The 24,336-nt window shown below is 38.2% G+C and overlaps 4 protein-coding genes across 4 annotated transcripts; 1 reads left to right on the top strand and 3 right to left on the bottom strand.

The window, feature by feature from the left end:
• Positions 1 to 483: 483 nt before the first annotated feature.
• LOC135694785 (uncharacterized) lies at positions 484 to 5,820 on the bottom strand. The gene has a single exon (XM_089115028.1). The coding sequence runs from the start codon at positions 5,818 to 5,820 to the stop codon at positions 484 to 486; it is 5,337 nt and encodes a 1,778-aa protein (XP_088971154.1).
• Positions 5,821 to 6,749: 929 nt separating this feature from the next.
• Positions 6,750 to 13,236, top strand: LOC135684633 (uncharacterized). The gene is made up of 5 exons (XM_089115027.1): positions 6,750 to 6,780; positions 7,326 to 7,361; positions 7,701 to 7,752; positions 8,758 to 8,807; positions 9,851 to 13,236. Exons 1-5 carry the CDS (start codon positions 6,750 to 6,752, stop codon positions 10,771 to 10,773), a joined length of 1,092 nt encoding a protein of 363 aa, XP_088971153.1. The 3' UTR covers positions 10,774 to 13,236.
• A 1,148-nt stretch (positions 13,237 to 14,384) lies between these two features.
• LOC148957549 (DNA-directed RNA polymerase III subunit RPC6-like) lies at positions 14,385 to 16,357 on the bottom strand. Its single transcript, XM_089115120.1, has one exon. The coding sequence runs from the start codon at positions 15,388 to 15,390 to the stop codon at positions 14,446 to 14,448; it is 945 nt and encodes a 314-aa protein (XP_088971246.1). The 5' UTR covers positions 15,391 to 16,357; the 3' UTR covers positions 14,385 to 14,445.
• Positions 16,358 to 19,211: 2,854 nt separating this feature from the next.
• LOC135684573 (uncharacterized) lies at positions 19,212 to 22,077 on the bottom strand. The gene is made up of 3 exons (XM_065200195.2): positions 21,938 to 22,077; positions 20,138 to 20,187; positions 19,212 to 19,538 (listed from the first exon to the last, which is right to left on the bottom strand). Exons 1-3 carry the CDS (start codon positions 21,946 to 21,948, stop codon positions 19,384 to 19,386), a joined length of 216 nt encoding a protein of 71 aa, XP_065056267.2. The 5' UTR covers positions 21,949 to 22,077; the 3' UTR covers positions 19,212 to 19,383.
• Positions 22,078 to 24,336: the final 2,259 nt, after the last annotated feature.

Below are 24,336 nucleotides of genomic sequence, written 5' to 3'. Positions count from 1 at the left end.
TGTAGTCTCGTACTAAGCCCTGTTTTTGGGTAGAAACTCCCAGTGACACTAAATATATCACGAGAAATAGTCCTGATTATGATGATTATGCTCACAGAAAATACATTCGTATGTGAGGCAACCTCAAATCCTATCTGAAATTTACTGAGAGTTGCACTCTATTTAAGCAAATTTTTTAATTACCCTGGTCATAGAAACCAGGTCAAAACATCAACAAAAATTACGTGATTTTCTAAAACTAGGTTAAACAACGTACAATCATAACAAAGTTATTTATAATGCGTCAGACAAGCAATTAGTCGCGTTGGATACAAAACAAAGAAAGCACTGTTTGACGACAGCGTGTGTAATGTCTAATATTATACTTGAGGAAATAATGTCCTTTTAGTGATTACCTAATGTCTAGGATTCACCACACCCTCCCCCTATTAAAATGTGACTACAGTTTTAATATTATACTAAAATATACTAAGGTTTGATTGTTCAGTCTTCTTCGTCTTCATACATTACGACTCCCTTGATTTGGTTCAATGCTTCTGTCTTCGTCTTCCTCGTTGGTCTTCCTTCAGGAATAAACTCCTTTGCCTTGGGGTTCAATTCTGCTGCGTCATCTTCTCCACCTATCTCCATGTCACAAACGAGTTGAAGAGGTCGTTCCACGATATTTCCATTCCCGAGTTTCAACTTCAGTCCACGAACTACTGCGTCTCTGCCATGGATACTTCCAATCACTCTTCCAAGTTTCCACAGCGACTTGTTCTTGGTGTCTTCTTTCAACAAAACGACTGCTCCTGTTTTGGGAATAATATCTGCGCCTCCTCCGAATCGCCGTTTTCTCTCTTCTAGGGCATAGAGATACTCACTGATCCATCTCTTTCGTAGTTGCTCTTTGCTTTTCCTTGTAAATATGATTCGTTTTGTCAACTGGGTTCCTTGGGCCAGTTTGTCTAAGTCTTCTTCCAAGAGCACTTCAGGTTTTCCTCTCAGTAGAATATTCGGTGTGATAACTTGATGCTCAAACTCTTCTCCCTGATAACATAATGGTCGGTTGTTCATTGTGCACTCGACATCAAGTAGGACTTCTTCCAGCTCGGGAAAAGTGAGGAGTTTCCTGCCAATTGTTTTCGAGAGGCTTCTTTTCATAATTCCTACCAGTCGTTCGAAAAAACCTCCCCACCAGGCTGCACGAGAAAGGTTGAACTTCCACTTGATCCTTCGAACTGCCAAAAAATTCATCAGATCTTCATTTTTCACCAATGTCTTCAACCATTTATTTGTTGCAACGAATGTTCTTCCATTGTCACTCACCATTACTTGTGGAAGTCCTCTTCTAGCAACAAACTCTTTCATCGTTCTCTTGAATTCTAGTGCGGACATATCTTTACAAAGCTTCAGATGCACGGCTCTTGTACTTGCACACGTGAACAAGGCTACATATGACTTCCCAAATGTTGACTTCTTGATCTTGTATATGATCGGTCCAGCGAAGTCCACTCCCGTGAATGCAAAAGGCTGACTGAGTTGGGCTCTAAACTTTGGCAACATGGATTTTCCTGGACTTGGCAAGGGCTTAACTCTGTGTCTCTTGCAGCGGTTGCATTGATGTACAATCTTCTTCACTTGTGATCGGAGTTTAGGAACCCAGTATCTTTTCCTCATGTCACTCAACGTCATTGAAACTCCCCCATGAAGCGTCTTCTCGTGGCTTTGCTGTATAAGTGAGGCTACCAATCTGTTATTTTTGGGCAAGAATATCGGATTGTATCCTGGAATTCTTCCATTGCATCTCCACACCCCACTTTCATCAATTTCCAGAGCAATGTCAGACTTGAGTTCTTCAGATGCCTGAGACCTTTTCATCCAATATGTATCTGCTGAATTGATCTCTTCTGCTGTCAACATCGGCTCTTGAATTCTTCTGCCTCTGCATTTTGCTATGAATCTCATCACAAAGGCCGTAATTCGTAATGTCTTCCAGTAAGAAAATTTCTCCAACAATGTACCTAAGTGATCTGGCTTCCTTATCTGTTCCTTGGCAAACAATTGCCTTTCTTTCCTGGGCAAACTTTCACACAGTGTGTCAGGTGTCTCCACGATATCTGGTTGACTAGGCCACTCATCTTTATTATGCAGCCAATCTGGACCGTGGAACCACAATCTTCCAAGTTTTTCCGGGGCAACTCCTCTTGTGCCTTTATCACTCGGGTTTTCTTCAGTAGGTACATAGTGCCATTTAGTTAGGTTGCTTTCTCTGATTGCTGTTGCTCTGTTTCTTACAAACTGAGTCCATGTACCATTGCCTTCTAACCAGTGCAATACTGTTGTGCTGTCTAACCATCCATGGAACTCTTCTATCGGATATTCAACCAATGTTTTCTTCACATGATTGACCAGCTTACACAAAGTATGAGCGCCAACAAGTTCCAGGCGAGGAATACTCTTCTTAGGGGCAATTCGAGACTTTGAAACCAATAAACGTTGGCTCACATCTGAATTTGAGTAATACGCCACGATGTAAATTGCTGCTGAAACAGCCAATTTGCTTGCGTCTGCGAAGCCATGTAGTACCATTTTCACCACTTCACCACTGATTACACTTCTGGGTATGGATACAGAGGGTGTTCTAGCCAAGCATTTGATCCATTTGTGCCAAGGTTCTGCGATCTCGCTGGTTAATTCTTCATCCCAAGATATTTTCTTCAGGCACACTTTGCTGTACAAGATCTTGCCAGTAATAATCACAGGGGATACAAAGCCTAAAAAATCAAACACGCCATTGATGATGGAAAGCATTTTCCTCTTGGTAACTGCTCCTCCATTCCCATTCTCTATGCACTTCGCAAAACTGATCCTGAATTCATCCTTCTCCGTGTTCCATGGAATTCCAAGGATCTTTGTCTCACTTGATTGAGTCCTAACGATCACTTTGGCGTATGTGGGATCTTCAACTTCTGTTTCGCTTCTGGTAGCATCAACTTCAACGGGTGCGTTGCTGTGCCATTTATGCAGCTTGAATCCACCTTCCTTCATGATGTTTGTTGCTTCTTCCTTGAAATTCAAAAGCTCTTCCACAGTGTTGCACACAGATTGTACATCATCCACATACGTGTTTTCTTTCAGATTCTTCACAGTTTGGGGGTACTTTTCTTCGTACTGGTTAATGTGTTTTTCAAGCGTGGCCCCCAATATGTATGGGCTGGGTGCTGATCCGAATATCACTCTGGTGAATCTATAAGCTGTTATTGTCCTTTCCTCCAAGTTGTCGTACCAAAATAACCTCTGTGCATCTCTATCCATTGGATCCAGCTTGATCTGTAGAAATGCTTTCTTTACATCACCAGTGATGCAGTACTTCTTCATGCGATTCCTGAGCAATATGTCGAAGATGTGAGGTTGTAAGGACGGTCCAGTCTCCAGACAGTCATTCAATGAGGGCACCTGGCTACTTGCACGGGCTGAGCAGTCATACACAATCCTCAGGCGGGTTGATTCGGCTTCTTCACGGATAACTGGTTGATGAGGCACATAGTGAACTATTCCACCAGTTGGTTTGTCTGGGATTTTCTCCAATATGCCATCTTGAACTTGTTCCAACATCACCTGATGGTAGTCCTCTAATTTTCCGAGCTTCTCTAACTTTCTGGTTGTGCTGTGTAGTCTAGCCATTGCAAGATCTTGGTTGGTTGGTACTGCCCAGTGATCTGGTTTCCATGGCAATCTTGTTTGATAACTTCCATCGTCCATACGTTTGATGTTTTTCTTGAAGTTTTCATGAAAATCTTCCTCATTTCCAAGTTCATCAGACAATCCAAGAACTTCCAACGAACACATTTGTTCAAATTCATCTTTGGTTGAATTCATGAAGAAACCCTTTTCTGCTCCAACTTCACTGCCAACCGTTTTTCCACTCAATGTCCAGCCAAGCATTGTGAACTCTGCTCCAGGATCACGGTCAGGGTTGGGGCCTAATACCAATGGCTCAGTTGTTCTGATTCTTTGAAAGTCAGAGGTTCCCAATATCAAATGGACTGGCAACATATCATCCATTGCATCTTCATCACTGAAACTGAGGCATCTGAAACGATTGTATTTTTTCTTCAGGGACTTGATTCTTGGATTCGGTAAGAAAGTTAGTATTTCTTTTTCTCCATTGATACAAGTCAATTCCATCTCAAAGTCATCTACCATGTCAGATGTTATTTTCACTTTGTAAATCTCGACTCTCCTAGTCACTGTTCCATACATTTGTTCTATGATTCTTTTCTCGATTTTTGATGGCTTGAGCTTCAATTGTGTCAACAGACTGGTACAAACGTAAGAGCTTCCAGAACCAGAATCTATCATTATACGAGCAGTTATTCCATTTACCTTCGCTACCACAGTTGCATGGATCGCTGTGTTCTTGTTCACCGCACGTTTTCCTTGCTCTATATCTGGGCTTGGAGCGCTCGGAGCTGGAGAACTTGTCACTGTTGTGACATCGCAGATAGATGTGTGGTGTTTTCGGTTACATTTCCCGCATCCTCTGGAATTGCATTTAGTAGCCATGTGTCCAAATCCGGTGCAATTAAAACACAGTCTACTCTTCTTCAGGATATCCTTTCTGGCTGCAACGTCCAAAACCTTCAAGCAATCGACACTTCTATGGTTTGGTAATCCGCAGTATACACAACCAGGAGTTCTCCTTTGTGGTTTCTCAACACTCGCAAGTAGCATCTTATCCCGCTTGTTTCTCCAGTCTTGAAATTCATTTCTTTTCTTTACCAGGCTTGGGTATGGCGAGGCTCCTGTGTCTGTTTCTGGCAGTGGATTTCTATCGATGTATTTGCGGAGGTTCTCAACCAACTCTTCTAGCTTCCATTCTTCCCATTCGTCATCTTTCCGCACCAAGGCTTCTTTCACAGGACCCAACTTATCCATCAGGGAATAGACGAAGCTCTGGGCAGTCTCCAGTTTCTTCATGGTGACCAGTGTTCGGATGATCCTTGCGAGATGGTTGTAAAAGTTGTGAATCTCTGTCAGCTTCTGAACACTTGTGATGTGGGGCAAATTCTCCAATTCTTTGATCAGAGTCTTGTGAATCTTGATATCTCTGCCATAGGTTTGTTCCAGTATCCGCTTGGCCTCTTCATAACCATCTCTTGTGTGGGGTAATCCAAGAATATCTTCTCTAGGCCTTCCCGTTACCAATTCCAAAAGGTAGTTGAATTTGCTGATTTTTGAGATTCCCGACCCATCGACTTCAACCATGAACTGATTCCAGAATCGCAACCAATCTTTGTACTCTCCTTTAAACGGTGTGATCGTGTATTTCTGCAGTTTTACTGATTGAACCTTTCCTTTTTCTTCTTGGCAGCGTTTTGCAGCAGCTTCTGTTTCCAACTCCAATTTCTTTCGACACCATTCTTCCTCACGTTCCTGCTGTCTGATCTTTATTTCTTCCATCTCCTTCTCTTTCCGCAGGGTTATTCGGGTCTGTTCCTCCATGATTTGCCTTTGCAGCTCGATTTCCCTTTCCTGCTTCTGTCGGGAGTCTTGATCGCTATACCAGTCCAGTTTTTCCTTCAATCTCTTGCGCATTTCACGAATCGGTCTGATTTCTTCTTTCTGCACTTGGTTCCATTGGCGCACTACGTCGATAGTATCCTCCTTTCCCAACATGTTTTCTGTGACGTCATCCTTTGACTTGTCCAGTTGTTTTAGGATTCGACAGATCTTCTCATATGCCAGCTCGATGTCTTTGTCTCCAAATTCGAAGACCTCTTCGCAATCCTCCAGCATGAATTTTCCAGTTTTGAGTTCTTGTTTGTATTTTTCCATTGCTTGTCCTGGCAGGGTCGCCACTTTTAGTGTGGGGAATTTCCTGTAGTCTCGTACTAAGCCCTGTTTTTGGGTAGAAACTCCCAGTGACACTAAATATATCACGAGAAATAGTCCTGATTATGATGATTATGCTCACAGAAAATACATTCGTATGTGAGGCAACCTCAAATCCTATCTGAAATTTACTGAGAGTTGCACTCTATTTAAGCAAATTTTTTAATTACCCTGGTCATAGAAACCAGGTCAAAACGTCAACAAAAATTACGTGATTTTCTAAAACTAGGTTAAACAACCTACAATCATAACAAAGTTATTTATAATGCGTCAGACAAGCAATTAGTCGCGTTGGATACAAAACAAAGAAAGCACTGTTTGACGACAGCGTGTGAAATGTCTAATATTATACTTGAGGAAATAATGTCCTTTTAGTGATTACCTAATGTCTAGGATTCACCACATCCGAGCTAAATGTTCGGCAAAACTTCAGAATGACACAACAAATAAACACAGATATAGTTTTCTCAAACGTATATCGTTGTACGACTTGTAACACTAAGCCTTTCACAAGAGCGAAGTGTACGTGCTCACAATGCTAGCTCTAACTCTTCACTAACTCAGGATTCGTAGAGAACGATATATATATGTTAAACTAGTTCCTTGTACAAATAAAATATGTAAATGTGCTAATCTTAGGTGTCTACATAAGAGGAAAAACAAGCTAAAAAAACAATAGGAAAGTGTCTAGATACGTATGTATAAGCTGAGTCAATCCGTAGTGTAGTTCTTAAAATAATACTATAATAGAGGGTGGGTTTCCTTAGTGAAAGTGTTCCTACTAGTATACGCAATGCAAAAAAGAGTGCGATGCAAGTTGACGCAAAAGAGTATGCACAAACAAGTATGACTAACGCTGGGAGAGTGGATGAATGAGGCGAAGGAAATGCGCAAACGAGGCAGGTAAGAGCGAGGCTTAGCGCTTGGAGTAGCGGTATTACAAAAGCAACAAAGAACTAAATGCATTGGTAACATGGTTTAAGTGGGGTATAAACTTGTTTTGTTTTAACAATGATTATTCCAACAATCATCGAGAAATTGATATTTCCAATGCTCGTGTTTTTGTAGAACACAAAAATTTTGCATTACTAGTTATTATACTAAAATTTCATCGTAGTATAATAAAAGAAAGCTTCCCATGTGACTGCCAGGTTTCCAATTCGTATGTAATTATTCATAACAAGAAATTCAATTACTTCCATTCCGGTCTATCAAATACCCGACCTGCTTTTGATGAATGAATTTCGAAATAAAATTTGAATGGATCATAAAACTTATACAATTGAACGACCAAAAATAATCGTGAATGCCGCCTAATCCCTGAACAACAAAACAATGCGAATAGCATGCTGATTGCCAGCAGATAACTCTATTTGTTCTTATGAGTTGTCAATAACAACAAAATGCGGTAGTTTAGCTAGAAGCGGAAATTTATCACCACTTTGGAGAGAGCCGATCGCCGTACGAACAAACATGGGAGTTTGGTATGCTTGCAACTTCTTCATTATTCAAAGCATTTGCTAAGCTTCTTGATTTTTAGTCCAAGTTGCGTTATATTTAAAACAGCGAATATGAATTCTGGTAGTGACTCCTAGAATCCTAGAACAAATCATGAACACGTTGGAAAGTTAACGTCTTTTTAAGAATAAGCATCAATAATCTGATTTTAAGAAAAAAAGTTATAATTATTCGTTACAAGAAATAAAGGTCGTACTCCGTACTCCAGCTTCTTGATGCTTCAGTAAATTTCAAAGCTAATTTGTATGTGACACATTGTTTTGATTTTGATGCTGTTGATTTTGATTTTTTTCTTACATCGACAGAAATTTCAAAGTTCTCTGGTTTTCAAAATTTATGTTCCGCTTCGAATACTGAGTATTTTTAATATTTTTCTGACTATCTAGTAATCTCGTCTTATAGCAAGTTTTTTAAAGTAATAAAGGTTGCCAGACTTTTGCCCTGCTGTTTTTCATCTGTCTGGCCTGTTACTCAAGACCCATAGTGAAAAGACGACAAATTTGAGTGCCATTGCCAGGACTGGGAGTGGCGAGAGGTTTTAGAAGCCCTGGTAATGGTCTCTACTTTTTTCAAAGCGAATTATTCGCTGCCAATTCGCAGATGAAGCTTTACTTCTGCGCATATTTTTTGCGCATTCGCAGCGTTAAATTTGCTTCCTATAAAAAATTTGTCTCATGTGAATCAGGCTCAATGAGGTGTATAGAATATACACCTCATTGATCAGGCTTTAGAAACAACAGCAACCACATAAACTTCTCGAAACTGTTAAAAGTAGCAATACACCAAAACATCCAAAATGAAACCTCAAAACAGGACGTGTTAACATGGAGTTACTGCTATTGCTATACCATAAGGACGTGTCAATTTTTGAGTATTTGGTAGGAGAAGAGCTTGGGAGACAATTTTCGCCATAGAATAGCGGAAGCAAAAACTAGTTTGGTGATGTCGACAGACAAAGCGACTTTAGCATTGTTTTTAGTCTTGGTCGTTACTTGTTAAACTATATACGCTAGAAATGACATAGGAAGCTGTCGATTAGGGTGGAGATTGGGTTGTCTGCTACTTTAACTGTTTGCAGGAATCAGGGCCAAATCTCGATCATAATATCTTTTTCAACCCGCAACTTTGTAGTTTGGGGATGTGGCAACCTTGTACAGCCCCAAGTATTCACCCCTGTTTAGATTACATGTAAGGTCGTTGACAAAGAATGTGGACATAGAAAATGGTATTTGCCCTACGCTTTCGTCGAATGCCGCAGTGATTCACCTTTTCCAAAGTTATCTTCATTACTAATCAGATTTGAATTTTATACTCTAATTGCTATAAGCTACTCCCACTAAAAATTTTCCTTTACTTCGATAGTCATTCGTCACAACGTCCACCAAGTACCCACTGCCGTCCCAGAGACCAAGGTATTGATTTTCCGCTGCTAGAATATTCATACCAATTGGTTTGAATGATTCTAAAACATTCAAATTGCTTTAGGACTGTCTTGCTTTCTGAAATGTGCCATTTTTGAAAATGTTGCATTCGACTTCTGTATCCAGGATTATTTTATAGTAGTTTAAACAAATCATACAAATGAAAAAATCGAAATCGTCCTAAAGTCGTATTAACAAGATACCCTTGATTTTTTCCAATTAAGAACTGTTTGGTCTAAAAACCTTGTGATTTATTTGCAGAAAACATTTGAAAAAACACTTTTATTTCACTCTAGCTGAACTTCCATTACTCCTTCCTCGATTTGACGAAATGAGATATTTTAAAGGAAATTGAAATAACAGCTCCTTTTCCACATAAAATTAATATCAAGTGGCTTTCACCTTAGGACTCCATTAGTTATATTTTCTAAAGGCAAGCGGCACTGGTTGGGCAACCTTTACAGTCACGTGCTTCAGTTTCTCGTCGGCCTATTTCGATCCACGACCGGGAACATATTTTTTCTAGCCCTAAGGGAAGCACCTATATTTTTAGGATAGTGATGCCCAGGTTGCTTTTTTGGGTCTAGAATTTGAGCAAAAGTTATTTTTTGGGACAACCAATTGCACAATCGCATTTTGGGTTCATAAAATTCTTGAGAATTCCAAATTACTTTTTTAGGATTCGAATGTGGAAAATGTATTAAAAAATAGGGAAAAAAGGAAACATTCTTGCGCAGTGCGAGAAAAAAATATCTATTTTAGGCCAATTTTTATGCGAGAAGTTGTCTTTTTGGCTTGATGGTTTGTACCTGGGCTTAGCTTAGAGTTTTCGATCTATATTCTGACGTTTTATATCTTGAAAACTGTCAGACAAAAAGCTCAAGTATGATTCAAAATGTTTCCTTTTTTAAAAGCTGTTTTTAATATTTGTACCACCACAATATTGCTTGCAGAAATAATAAAGGTTAGAAGAAAGTGTTTAGATTTTTTCAAAAGCTGCGAGCGTTGTTCAGCTTTGCTGTTTGCTTTTGTAGATACTCTGCCAAACAGTCACCATAGCGACCATAATAATCATGACGATCACTCAAGCAATCACCCAAATCATAACGAGGAAGTCAAGTCAATACATTCTTCCAATCACTCGCTAGAATCTGCGCCAAGAGAGCACTTTCGGGTCAAACAACCAAGTTTTGAATGTCCAAGCTTACATCTGGGTAGCGACGGCAATCATACTGATGATGAAGATCACTTAAGCCATCACTCAAATCATAACGAAGATGTCAAGTCAATACATTCTTCCAATCACTCACCAGAACCTGCGCCAAGAGAGCACTTTCGGGTCAAACAACCAAGTTTTGAATGTCCAAGCTTACATCTGGGTAGCGACGGCAATCATACTGATGATGAAGATCACTTAAGCCATCACTCAGATCATAACGAAGATGTCAAGTCAATACATTCTTCCAATCACTCACCAGAACCTGCGCCAAGAGAGCACTTTCGGATCAAACAACAAAGTTTTGAATGTCCAAGCTTACATCTGGGTAGCGACGGCAATCATACTGATGATGAAGATCACTTAAGCCATCACTCAAATCATAACGAAGATGTCAAGTCAATACATTCTTCCAATCACTCACCAGAACCTGCGCCAAGAGAGCACTTTCGGGTCAAACAACCAAGTTTTGAATGTCCAAGCTTACATCTGAGTAGCGACGGCAATCATACTGATGATGAAGATCACTTAAGCCATCACTCAGATCATAACGAAGATGTCAAGTCAATACATTCTTCCAATCACTCACCAGAACCTGCGCCAAGGGAACACTTTCGGGTCAAACAACAAAGTTTTGAATGTCCAAGCCTACATCTGAGTAGCGACGGCAATCATACTGATGATGAAGATCACTTAAGCCATCACTCAGATCATAACGAAGAAGTCAAGTCAATACCTTAAACCTTCGACACATCTCTGATCAGATTGAACAAATTACCCAAAGATTCTTAGCTTATCATAAAAGATCTGCTTCGGTTGTAAATCTGAAATAATTTATAACTAATAAACAATGTGTATTGACACAACAATGGTAGGAGGTAATGTTTAGTTGTGTGAATCGTTGAAAATGTTATAAAATGCTTTTTGTAGAAGAATGTACCTACATTTCCATTCCTTTCTAGAAAATATTCAACTGAATTCCTTATGGGTAAACAGCTTCGCCATAGTCACCACACAGTCGAGCCTGCAAGCAGGCAACGGAGTTTGTTGCTTGCACTACTCCTTTTGAAGCGTCATAAACAGGGTCGTTGAGAGGGGGAAAAAGGGGCAAATTATCCCAGGGATGGATTAATCACACGTAGCTATGCCTAAAAATAGTAAAATGTTTTAAACGACTTCATGATATAACTGCAAGCAATATTCACGAATGCATTTTGCCCTAATCCGAAAGGCGTGACTGCATTTTCCCATCCTTTGGATATTATGTCCAGATACATCTAAATTTATTCTTAGGAAATATATAGATATAACTTTTCTGCTTACTTTTGGACATTATACGACGTTTATACTCCAGGGCCTCCGACCAAGGAGGGGGGTGGGGGTGCCATGGCTTTCTTTAAAATAAGAATATAGAGCTTTTTAAAAATCTTTTGTTATGCTTGTTAAATTTTTCCATGCTGTCCCCCATTTTCCAACCTGCGTCGGAGCCTATCTACACTGACGACTGTCGGTTGGCAAATTGCTAGTGTGCACTAGTTCGATGGTGAACAAAATGATCTTGGGCTTTCTCTATCGGAGGGGCACAGAACATTTTTCACAACATTGATGAAAATGACTTCAAATTATGACCCGCTGGAATGATATTTTAATCATTCCACAAAATTGAGACTAGATTTTCGACGCTGAATAGTTTTTATCACTTTTCAGGAAAAATTCAATGGCCTTTGCAACAGCTTCGTTTTTTTCTACATGAATATGTTATCTGCAGTTTTAAATATATAAAGCTTAAAGATAATTAACAGAATTGGGCTGTCGTTAATCAGTGGAGCAATGAAAATCCAGGCACACAAGGCAATGCGGTACCTGATCTTAGGACGAGAATCACGAACAAGCCAACAAATTTACAAATAAAAAGGTTCTACTCGTTAGTATATAATAATCTATGAGGTAGTAGTATGGTGAATCAAAAGCTAGATACAATTCATCAATTATAAATTTCAATTTTTTAATTATCAATTTTTAAAGAGGTGAATGGCAAGAAAGGAAAACTTTCTTAAATTCTTCATTGTGAATTAATTGACAATTGGGGATAAATATTAGATCAACCAAGAATATATTTGACAATATTTCTCGTTGGTATGTAACTATCATTTTGTAAGTGATAATAAGGGGTTGATGAAGTCAGTCAAAACTACTTTAAAAGATGAATTCTTTGCAATTATGAAATGCGGGATTCAAATAAAATAAAAATGTACTTACGTATGAAGAACAAACTTGACATAGAGTGGTGTCTGGATTCCTTACCTTCAAATGTATCACAATTTTTTGTTTGGTTTCCACCAGGAAATTATAAATTAGCAGTTGAAATGGGCAGTTTGGGCAAAATAGATTATGATCAAAGAAAGTGTAGTATGTGTTAGGTATGCAGACCTCCCTAAAACTTTTTGTGTCTGCGACCACAATCTACTTTGCAAAAGATGTCTGCGAACTTGTTTTCATATGTGATGCATAGGATATAAAATTGTTTAATATAAGAGACATAAAGTAAGTTTTAATAACGCAAAGACCAGTAAATTTTCAAAGAACTACTTGAACAGAAAATTACTTTAGAATGACAATGGTTTTATCAACAACAAAAAATAGGATTATAGAGTTTAAACAAGCTTTAGCTTACGACAAAAAGGGAAAATTTGCAGCAATTGTGTCCTTTATTCTATTTGAGCAATGAACGAAATGGCAGTTGGCTATATCGCTTGGTACTGTTTGATACTACTGTTAAGGATGCTTTCAGCTTTTTTCATGTTTGGATTATTAACAGCACTCACAACTTTCATCTCTTGCACGCTCCACCCAGATTGGTAGTTTGTCCTAAATTTTTATACACGGAAGGCTTCAATCAATGACTTGCTGCAGCCATGCAAACAGAATAAAAAATCATAAGAAAATTTCTGGACATCTTGTTCTTGCTGTTAGGATAATCTATTAATCCCCTTTTTGCTACATAAATCACTTTTACAAAGCGGTAAAGCTTAATATTAACATAGTGAAACTTGTAGCTGAATTGCTTCTCTAAATTCTTAAACAATTGAAGACTTTGAAAAAGACTGCTATTTCAGATGTGCCTGCAGACATAATTTGATTGGCATGGTTTGCCTGCAAGCACTGCTCACGCATTTTAGCAAGGCCTGTAGGTATGTGCCAATGAGATTAAAAAGGAGTTTCATGGATTCACAAGATGCTCTTGCTTTTAAATACACATGTTCAATCGTGATCCTTTTTAAAAAAACTCTCTTCTGCCTATGTTTTTGGCAAAGAGCTTCTACTTCCACAGATAATCATCTAGTTTGCTACATTGTCTAGGAGCATGAACTAAAAATATTGACAATAATGATTAGGTAACAGACAAATTTTGTTTTGGTTAGCAATGGTTTTGTAATCCAGCAGCAACTGAATAAATCATAAACAGTCCGCAAAATTTGTGGATTATGTGTACCCTGCTAGCTTGACGTATCTTAACTACTATTGGGAACTCTCTCTCTTATGCCTTATTTATGTTGATAAAAAAAACCATTTGCCTCTTGTCATCTCTTTTGTTTACCTTAATGCATAAATTGTAGAAAACAAAGTGAGAGAGTCATGTATTGTTATCAGGATAAGTTTTAGCATTGCTTTTCAGACCCAACTGGCACAGCAGCAAACATATGGCTTTTCTTATACTATGCAACTGCTAAGTAAAAGTTGTATGCAGACATTGTTCCCTGCCTGTTGCAGCCAGAATATTTGTAACAAAAAGAACTTCTAGCTGACTTATAAAATAAACATTGCGGCTAACTAAAAAACATCGATGACTAGATATAAAAATTGATGTTCTTAAACAAGAAAAAGATCTGATTCTCTACAACAGTGATGCCAAGCTTAAAGTGTTTCCCAAGTATATATTTAATATATAAAAAATTGAGAACCTGTGCTACCTACATAGGGTCTGCGAGAGCTCAAGTTCTCAATGGCTATGATATGATAATTATTTTATCATAAATCTTGAACCACCATTGGAGGGAACACTAAGAAGCCACACATATCCTTCTGAGTGAAAGGACTGCAAATATTATTTTTAAAAAGTTAGCAATTCTGGCAAATTGAAAGGCATAGTCCTGAAATTTTGCCTTTTTGCATGGCTATAAAACAATGCCAAGATTTTCCCCTGCCAACTGGGAAAAACATCATATATTTTTGGCAATGTCAGTAAAGAATTCATTGAAACATTTTTAGCTACCAACTTGACATGGGAAACTGCTACCCCACTATGCTAAGCCAGTCGGAAGAGCAGTTTAAGCATGAGCTTCACAACAAAGGAAAAGTAGTCTGAAACAATATAAACATAATTTCCAATCTTAATGATGCTAGGCAAAAATATTAAAAGTCCATCCATTCTTTGAGATAAATACAATTATTAGGTGATATCTTCCCACCTTCATGACAGTCATTTACAACAGGACAGACACCACATGGCACCCTCATTAACCCAGCAACAGGTAAAATGGGCTTCATTGCTTTAAAAAGTTTCTTCTGTTGTACACCTGAGCCAGTATTGTCCAAAACAACAGTCTTTTCTACTTGACCATCAAAAACCAGTGTATTTAGAATGGTCTCTATGTCCTTTGTGGAAAGGGCTACTTTGCTTATTCCTAGCTCAGATATATACTTTAAAACCTCACCAGGTGATGCAAATGATGCATTTTGCTTTGCAAGAGGGTCTATCTGCATTTCTTCAACTTTTTGTCTTTTCTGTTGTAAAAATTTGTAGCACTGCTGATTGAGAACATCAACAAACTCTGACTCAAAATCTTGGTCACTAAACCACGCTCCACCAGTTACTGATGAATCTGGTTCTAAATTATAAAGCATGTAAACTTTCTTTTTTCCTGCTGCCACTGAACTGACTGCTTTTATAAGCTTCTTGCTTTCTAGACTTTTCACGATCTTCGTCACTTGTGTCATTTGCAGATTGCATTTGAATCGTATATCCCTGACCCATATTCCCTTATTTTTAGAATCTTCTATTATTTGATAAATTAACTTTTCTTCCGATTCAAAGCCCTTAGTCTTACTAGCTGCCTGACTGTCCTTGAATTTGTAAAGCAGTGTGCTTCCACTTTTTAGGAGCTCTATTTGCCCGGTTGAAAGTAGACGATTAATAGCAGTTACTCTCTGTCTGGGCGGTATTCCAGGAAGTCCTTGCTGAACCAAAGCATCTGGAATTCCATTTGTATTGACTCTGCACAGCTCAACAATCTTTGCTTCGAGGTCAACCAAATCTATCGACTCTTGTTTTATGGTAATATTCTCCGTACTCTCCATTTTTCGTAATAGGCCAAAATGGTACCCTTTCTCAAGGAGGCAGCCCTTCTGATAAGGTGGGAAATTGACGACAGTGTCATCTTATCGACACTTCATCAAGGTATATCTTTTCATATTCAATTTTTTCACATGATCAACCATTCAGCTATAAATATTGGCAAGTAATCAATATAATATGTAGAAATAGTCTAAATAGAGTCAGCTCTGTCTGGTTCGAACTCTCCATACTAAGTCGAACAAAATTCGCAGGCCCTTGAAAATCTCCTAAAAAACCCTCACGAAAATCCTCGATATTTTGAGCTTTCCCTAATTCGACTAATTTTGTTGGTTTCTTCAGAAAAATAACCTTTCTTTCTAATTCAAGCTTACTGCGAAATTTTAGATTCATGCGGGTGATATAAATACTGTTTTTACTGAATGTCAAAAGACCAGCCTGAACTTTAGTTTAATGATTCTTTTAAAAAAGGTTAAGTCCGTTCTTTGAAAGTTCTTTCTTTTTCTTCTTAAATTGGGCTGCCGACGGGGTGTAATTGGGAATTTTCGGGGGGAGGGGGGCAGCTGCCCTCCCCCATGACACCCCATAGCGCCAACTTCTCTACGCTGCTTCAAATCTGTGTCTGTCTACCAGTGTTCTCAGCTTGCGAAGAATGCTCGTTTAGCAGAAGGAAGTTAATAAAAAACTGCTTCCGTCCATGCGTGGATAATGATCGCTTGTCAAACCTGATGACCCTGAGTCTCTGCAGGAGCACTGAAATCGACTATGAAGAGATAATCGACAAGTTTGCAGCCATGAAAAAAGTAGAAAACTATTGATAGAAAAAATCTGACTTTTTGGCGACTGTAAAATGAAGACTGTATTTGACCAAAATGGAAACCAAACAATCGCAGTAAACTTCTACGGATTAACCAAAATTGATTTCAGACTGTCTATGTAAAAATGCATTGTGGGATGCTTGCGTAGCGCAATGGCTCATTGTTAGCAATGAGTCCTTAAAGAAGAAAAAATTTCGCCTCTAAATAGGCTTGAATAGATGTTGTTTACACCAATTTTTAATCTGTTATATCAAAAATACCCCAAGGACCAGTCTTAGGTACTATTCTTTTCAACTTCTACATCAATGACCTGTTTTAGTTGATCCAAGAGACTTCCCATGTATAAAACGCAGGTAAAAGATTCTTAAAAAAGCCTACCGCAACTAATTAATGTTTTGGAAAAAAGACAAACACTAGTACCCTCGAATGGCTTTGTCAGAATTAAATGGTAGTAAACCCAGAAGAATTTTATTTTCTTCTCATTATAAAAGATGTAATAAATATCATAGGACACAGTATTTCCGTTCAAGAAATATCTTAGATCTATAAATTTGCTTTTCGAGACTATAGATTGCAAAATATATTTTGACATTCACATTCTGAGCTTTGCAAAAAACCAGCAACCCAGCTAAATGTGCTTGAAAAACTGTAATAATTCCCTAGCTTCAAGGAGAAGAAGTTACTCATTAATATCATTAACTTCTCGAGGGGCAAGAAGGGGATTTTGAAATAACATTGTGCGGTCCCTCCCAATAATTGGCCTTTTGCCGCGGCACTGATTATTCTAAGTCGTAAATTAGAAATAACACAAGAGTAGGTGGTAAGGTCCCTGTTTAACTGCAGCACTCTTGGGTATCGACTTTACTGTCAGTCCTTCGGAAAGTAAGGTTTTGTGACGCTTTAAAAGGAGCAGTGCAAGCAACAAACTCCATCCACTGATTGCATTCATGAACAGGGGCGGACTGGCTTTTTCGGGCTATTCGGGCGATCGCCCGAGGGGCCGGTCGGTTTAAGGGCCGGTTGATAAAAGTGCAAAAAAATAAATTAGCTTAAAAAGTGAATGCGAGGCAAAAAAGTATACCCACGCGTTGATCTGTTTGCCTTGAATTTTCAGAGACCTTGTGGGAAAGAATAAATATACACGCGAGTAATCTAAAACCATTAAAATTATAAATTCATTATTGTCACCGCAGCCCAAAGCTCAAACACACTTCTTCAGGAAACATATTATTGACATCTTGTTATATTTTCTCTTGACGGTATTTCCTTTTTGGCGACATATTATACTGCAACACCCCTGTTTCAATGCGATACATAAGATTTTAACCTGCCCTGATGTCTTTTTACTTAGCTTTTGCTTGAAGCTGGTCGTGTTTTTGCCTAAACACATGCTATTGCTTAATGTAATAAATTTAAAAGTCCAAAAATTAGAGTTCACTAAGCGATTTGCTCTGTGATGTGAAGCAGGGGCTGATCCAGTGCAAATTTGAAGGAGGGGCAGTTGGTAGTCGGGGCGCTAAAAAATTTGCAAAAATTGGTGACGAGAGTTCGCTGTACACAACAATTTCAGATCCATTTTCGGAATAAACAACATAATTTCTTGAAAGTAATTCTTGAAGCAAATTAAGTTATCGATCTCAGAAACTTTTTCACTTGATTCTGGTTCTTCAGAAGGGGCGCATAATTTCCAAAAAGGGGCGCCAGACTTGCTTCAACTCGTCGAGGGAGGGGCAACTGCCCCTAGTTGCCCCCCCCTTGAATCCGCCACTGATGTGAAGCAATGAAGAGGACATCCGTAGAACGAGGGAAGAGCAAAAAGACTTCAACCAAAGGTGATGCACAGAAATTTATAGAGGAAAAGCTGTGAGACTTAAAAAGGATTCAGCTACGATACAAAGCTTTTTTATCAAGCAAATTCCACAAACGTCACAAAAAACAGCAGGGTCTTGTTCTTGCTCCTTTCACTAAACTCATACAAGTTATGGTAAGTTCATCAGGCCTATACTATCATAAGTCAAATGATACCCCGCCCAACAGGGGATGGTGCTACACGATAAAATTTCAACAGGGGGGGCATGTTTTCTTTTTGGGGTCAGAAATTGACGAATTGATATTTTTGGGTTGCTGAAAATCATTGTGGTTTTCCGGAGGATTAGAAAATTATTTGTCATAAGTGGAGTGTGATAGAAGCTTTTCCACTTTAAATAAATAAAGAACAGATTACGTAGAAATTTTTCGCAGCCAAACCTGGAGTCCTTCATGTTAATGTTCTTAGAAAAACACCTGTTAGATGACATCAAGAACGATCACATTATCAACATATAAGTTACCGTATTTAGAAAAAAAGTCACACCAATGAGTTAAAATTTTTGTTTATTTACTATTTTGTCACCAAATGACATATTTAACATGTTCTGTTAACCATGTTCTGTTAACCAGCATTCATCCATGAACAAAATTACTGAATTTAAAAACTTGTTTTCCTTACAGACTAACATTTACTTGCATTTTCCGAGGAGTTTTTTATTTGCTATTTTTGTGGGCCGGTTTGATCAAAATTTGCCCGGCCCAAAAAAATTAGCCAGTCCGCCCCTGTTCATGAAGAAATCAGTCATGCCCATCGTGTCCTCTACCTAGGCACGGACTTACCGGGGGTGTGGGGGTGTGTCAATAGCAATTAAATTTTGCAAAAGTTTTACTTCATTTACCTTCCTATCTACTTTATCTTTTAGTTAAAACGCAATTGAAGAGGTGGGCCTTCTCCTCATTTTCTAGGCAACTGAAGAGTGTGGTACAAAAATCTTATCATTATCTAATACCCCCTCTTCCAATCTTTGCCTTTAAAATCCGTTTCTGCCTCTCCCCACGCTTCAGTGAAGCCAGAATTAGACAATGAAGCTAGATTAAGAAATCTAACAAAGATAAGAATTTTGGTTAAAAATATATCAAAGAAGCTTCGAGCCGTTAACCATGCAGCAAGCAGATCTTTTTTCAAAAAACGAAATGGATATTCTTCTACAAAAGCATTTCAAAAATTCATACATTTAGACATTACGTGCTACAATTAATTGTTGTGTCAATGCATATTGTGTGTTATAAATAATTTCAGATTTACAACCGAGGCTGATATTTGAAAATAGACTAATAATTCCTTGGTCTTCAACGATTTGTTCGACATGATCAGGAATGCGTCGAGTGAATGGAATGTAATGACTTGACCTCCTCGTGATGATCTGAATGATGGCTTGTGTGATCGTCATGATTACTATGATTTGAGTGATGGCTTGAGTGATCGTCATCATCACTATCGCTATGATGACTACTCGGTGGAGTATCTACAAAAACAAACACCAAAGCTGACAAAACGTTTGGCAACAGCTTTTTGAAAAGCACCAAAACACCCTTGATTCCATTTATAATCATTTTGTGTGGAATTTCGATCAAATTATTTCATTAAGTCAAAGCGAGAAAGGAGAAAAGGCTGCTAAAGCAACATGAAATTTATATTTTCAAATTAATTTTATTATTTAGACATAATGTTTTGGGCCGAACTGGAAGAAAATAAGAAATATTCTGATCAGAAGATTTTGATACGATCTTAAATTTGTCACTGGTAAGATTGCTTTAAAATAGTGCTAACTAAATATTTTTGTCTAATATGTCAGACAGCTTGAATGGTGTGAGACACTTCAAAGCAAGCTGAGAATCGATCCACTTTCTCCAACACGGTCGGTTGCTTAGTTGGCTTTTTGGATTCAATAAAGAACCTCTATTAGAGGACATTCAATGGAGGAAGGAAGAGCTCTGATGTGCTATACTTGCTATACAAAAAAATGACACACTTTACAGAGGAAGAAGGTTCAAAATCAATTAAAACGTATATGAAATCATTCTAAGCGATTTAAAAAAGTAATCGATTCTAGAAAAACTGTACCTGGATCTCTCATGCGGAAGTGAGCTCTTGGTGGAGGCTTTGACGAATGGCTATCGACGAAAAAGAAAATTTTTATTTGGGAGTGCCAAATTTGACTGTGGGACAGAGGGAGTAGCAATCGTTCATCGTTCATCATTATGATTATTTGGGTAATAGTAAATGGAACATTTATTCCTCTACAGGGAGTCATTTGCATTCAGCGTGATCGCTGTAGTTTCATGTGATATCGACATCCGTTGTTGACAACTTATGACAGAAGCTGTTTTTTTAAATCAGTACGAGGCAACTTCATGTGATCAGTGTCATGCCAACCAATAGCATTGCAGCAAAAAATCATGACTCAGCGCATTCGGGTATACCCTTTCATCATGGCTCAGTGGCACTAGTCCGAACACTTTATGCTTCGTTGATTCGCACTTTGTTATAACGCAGCATTGTTTGCACTGATAATTGGGAAAAAAACAGAAAACCGCCAAGCTCACTCAAAGTAAAACCGCCGAGGTTTTCATTGCACATAAGCGTAACCAAGACCATTCTCCTGCTGCTATAAAGTGTACTGTCATTTTAAATCTAAAGAACTTGTTCACAATTTTGTCTTTCTGTTTCATCTAATCTTAAATGGAAATATTTTATATTGCTAGACATATATTCAATAAGCTTCGTTCCTCTAGAGTGTGTGGGTTGTTCCATGCCCCGTATTCTAGCTATTAACAAATCATTTTTTTAAAGAGCTGCTTTTCTACTTGGAATGGCGCTAAAAAATCTTCATTATGTCTTCTTGTCAAGATACAATAAAAGCCACTTGCAGGCCTCATATGTGACCACAGATACCACTTTGGTCCTCAGAAACGTGCCAGCAAAGCCAAAAACTTTTCCACGATCTTTTTGCAGAATTCACGACCTCTGTCCCACAAGTTATCATTCGTCACAGACATTGTAAATTTTGGAAAACTCTATCATTTTTTTTTGCTTCGTGGACTCTTGGAGCATTGTTTTAAAAATAGATCAGCAAACCTTTCTTCTCTGTCTCCTACCGCTCGCATGTAAAGGCTTTGCTATAGACCCCCAGGTTTCTCTCTGGTGCAGTCTACAACTTCTTTCAACTTGTTACACAAACGTCATTTCATGTGTATTGTTTCTCTCTGGTGCAGTCTACAACTTCTATCAACTTGTTACACAAATTTTATTTCATGTGTATTGTTTCTCCCTGGTGCAGTCTACAACTTCTTTCAACTTGTTACACAAACGTTATTTCATGTCTATTGTTTCTCTCTGGTGCAGTCTACAACTTCTATCAACTTGTTACACAAACGTCATTTCATGTGTATTGTTTCTCTCTGGTGCAGTCTACAACTTCTATCGACTTGTTACACAAACATTATGGCATTAGAGCCAATTGAATGGGCTACCTACATCAACCCGCAACTAGTTTAAGGCCAACTTACACAAACAAAATTTTAACAACAAATTAAGCAGAATATTATATCGCTATTAGGCCATTATATCGTTATAGGCGAAGAAATTAGTACTAGAAGCAAGAAATTTAGAAAAACCAAGAATTCAGAAATGTTGTGAAAATCATCGATGGAAGAACAAAATTAAAATCAACAGCATCAAAAACAAAACAATAAATCACATGCAACTTTCCAACATATTTATGATGTTGTTCTAGGATTGTTGATGTCAATCCATAGACACACTACCAGAATTATTATTCGCTGTTTTAAATACAACGCAACTTGGACTAAAAATCAAGAAGCTTAGCAAATGCTTTGATTAATGAAAAAGTTGCAAGCATACCAAATTCCCATGTTTGTTTGCACGGCGATTGACTCTCTCTAGAGTTGTGATAAATTTCCGCTTCTCGCTAAACTACCGCATTTTGTTGTTATTGACAACTCATATGAACAAATGAAGTTATCTGCTGACAATCAGCATGCTATTCGCATTGTTTTGCTGCATTGGTCTTTCAGCCATATTCTTTTGTCCGTGGATTGAGCATTCACTATAGTCATTTTGCTCGGACAATAGTGTCCATTCACATTTATTGCTAAACTCATTCATCAAAAGCAGGTCAGGTATTGCCAGGCTGCAGCAAACCTGGCAGCCGCATGCTGAAAATTTCTTTGAACGAGGAAATAGGAGAAATAAAAAATGGCTCTTGGCAATTTCATCTTGGTGTGGTGAAATTGTCTAGTTCATAGTTCATATGTATGGTTCACCTCGCCCAATAATGCAACAAGGTCCTGATCAAGTGACGTCTTACAAACGCAGAAAGCGCAGGGCGTCGTGGCGAATTTATTCTAGAAGGGGTCAGGAAGAAAAATTTTCCGTTAGTGTAATGTTGCAGGTTAAGAGTTAGCTGTAACTTATGTGTAGTCGTAAACCGTAAGAAGCGAAGGCGATAGCGTGCAACTCATTTTGAGACTCGAAACTGACTAATGATCATAAGATTATTACAACAATAAATAATATTCACAAGTAACATAAATTAACATAGTTATGTAGACTAGCGTCCAGTCCTATTACAGTAAGGGGGGGGCACATAACCTTTTCCTTAGCTGGAAAGATGTTTAGCTAAAATGAACTTTTTATCTTTGACTCTGATTCTTCATACTTACTGTGAAAGTCACTGACATCTTGCAACACTATAAATCGGTAGATTAGGATAAAGGTAGGATAAAGACCTAAGGCGGCACCATGGTTGCCACCGAAGGACAAAATTTTTTATAATCTTATTTCTCAAGTTCGCCGGTAATTGCATTTTTTTGGGCAAATTTTCATTTTAAAACTTTATTCGCAAAATGAATATCCATTGGCGGAAAGCGATGGTATTGAGCGAGTTCATCCTTGTTTTACCTTAAGCAACATAACTGCACAAAGTTCCAAATCTGGGACAACATTTTCAAAAATCTGGTGATAGCCAAAAAATTGGCACTGTCCCAGTCTTCAATATTATATAAAGATATAATTTATGATCAATATTGCAAATTTCCACAACCAAACTTGGCTCTTGAAGATTCGGATTTTAACTGACGAAATCCGAGCAGCAAACACTCTATGGTAGAAATCGGTAAATCCTGAGAAATCATTTGGTTTTTGTGGAAATCTATCATTTTCTTTACAAAAGTGAATTGCTTCGCGATAACATGATAAGTATTCTAGTCTAAGTAATTTATGTCGCTAAAAGGTTCGCTCTATTTCTCTGTTTTACCTACAGCTCAAGTTTGAGAATTTTCTGACATAGCAATGATTTTTCCGAAAATCTGTCAACTTTTGAAAGCAGAGGGGCCACGGCCCGCCTGCCCCCGGCCACGACGCCCCTGAGAAAGCATTTTTTTAATTGGGTACCACAAATGTTTTTGGGATGATTAATGCTGATCTCCATAAGGCTTATTATGATGATTCTTTGTAAAATTCTTAAGAAGTTCTAATAGCTCAAATAGTTTGCTCATGCTGTTGAAAAATTATCTGCAGTTTTTAGAAATATTAGAAAATGGAATCTGAATTGGAATAAATGGAATTTGCTGGAATCTCGCTTTATAGTTAGTCAAACACAAGGTATAATGTAAGGGTTTCTGCACTATGGTCCCTTGGTCAACAATCACTTCAAAAATCGTAGAAGTTCTAACAATAATGAAAGTTGATCTGATCGAGCTGAATCCTTCATAGATGTTGAAAGTCTACTCAAAACGTGATGTCATCCTTTAAATATGTCTTTCTTTCGCCCTGTTGGTTCAAAGTGTTTCTATGCATCGGTTAGATATGTAACATTCGCTAATATTTATATTGCCGAAGTTCTCAATCTTCCTGGAAATTTACGAAAGGAAACCAGGCCACAAGGAACTCTATCGATCTCATTTGCCATTAAGCAAAGTTGCTCGTCGAAAGCCTTGGCCGTCAAAGTGGGCGTATTTTATATGGAATTTGACCATCGTTTGGCATAGCTGGTGAACGTCGGGTAAAGTTAGATGTAGTAATCATAATTTCAGATTTGTTTGAGTATATCATTCCACCTGGAAATGCAATTGCTGAAGGAAGCATGAAACAGATGGCCCAATTAGGCCCAATTAGTGAATATTGAAAACCCAAGTTTCATGGAGGAAGACATTTTCAGCATAAATAAATCCCCTTATGACCTTACGGAGTCCACGTTTTTTGGCTAAGGAGGCCTTCTTGTGTGCCTTTTTGTTCACAGT

This window comes from Rhopilema esculentum, chromosome 21, assembly GCF_057945365.1.
Source record: "Rhopilema esculentum isolate cy_ngs chromosome 21, ASM5794536v1, whole genome shotgun sequence".
Taxonomy (NCBI): domain Eukaryota; kingdom Metazoa; phylum Cnidaria; class Scyphozoa; order Rhizostomeae; family Rhizostomatidae; genus Rhopilema; species Rhopilema esculentum.
Note: the sequence above shows the minus strand (reverse complement) of the source record. Positions and strands in the feature narration are given on the sequence as shown.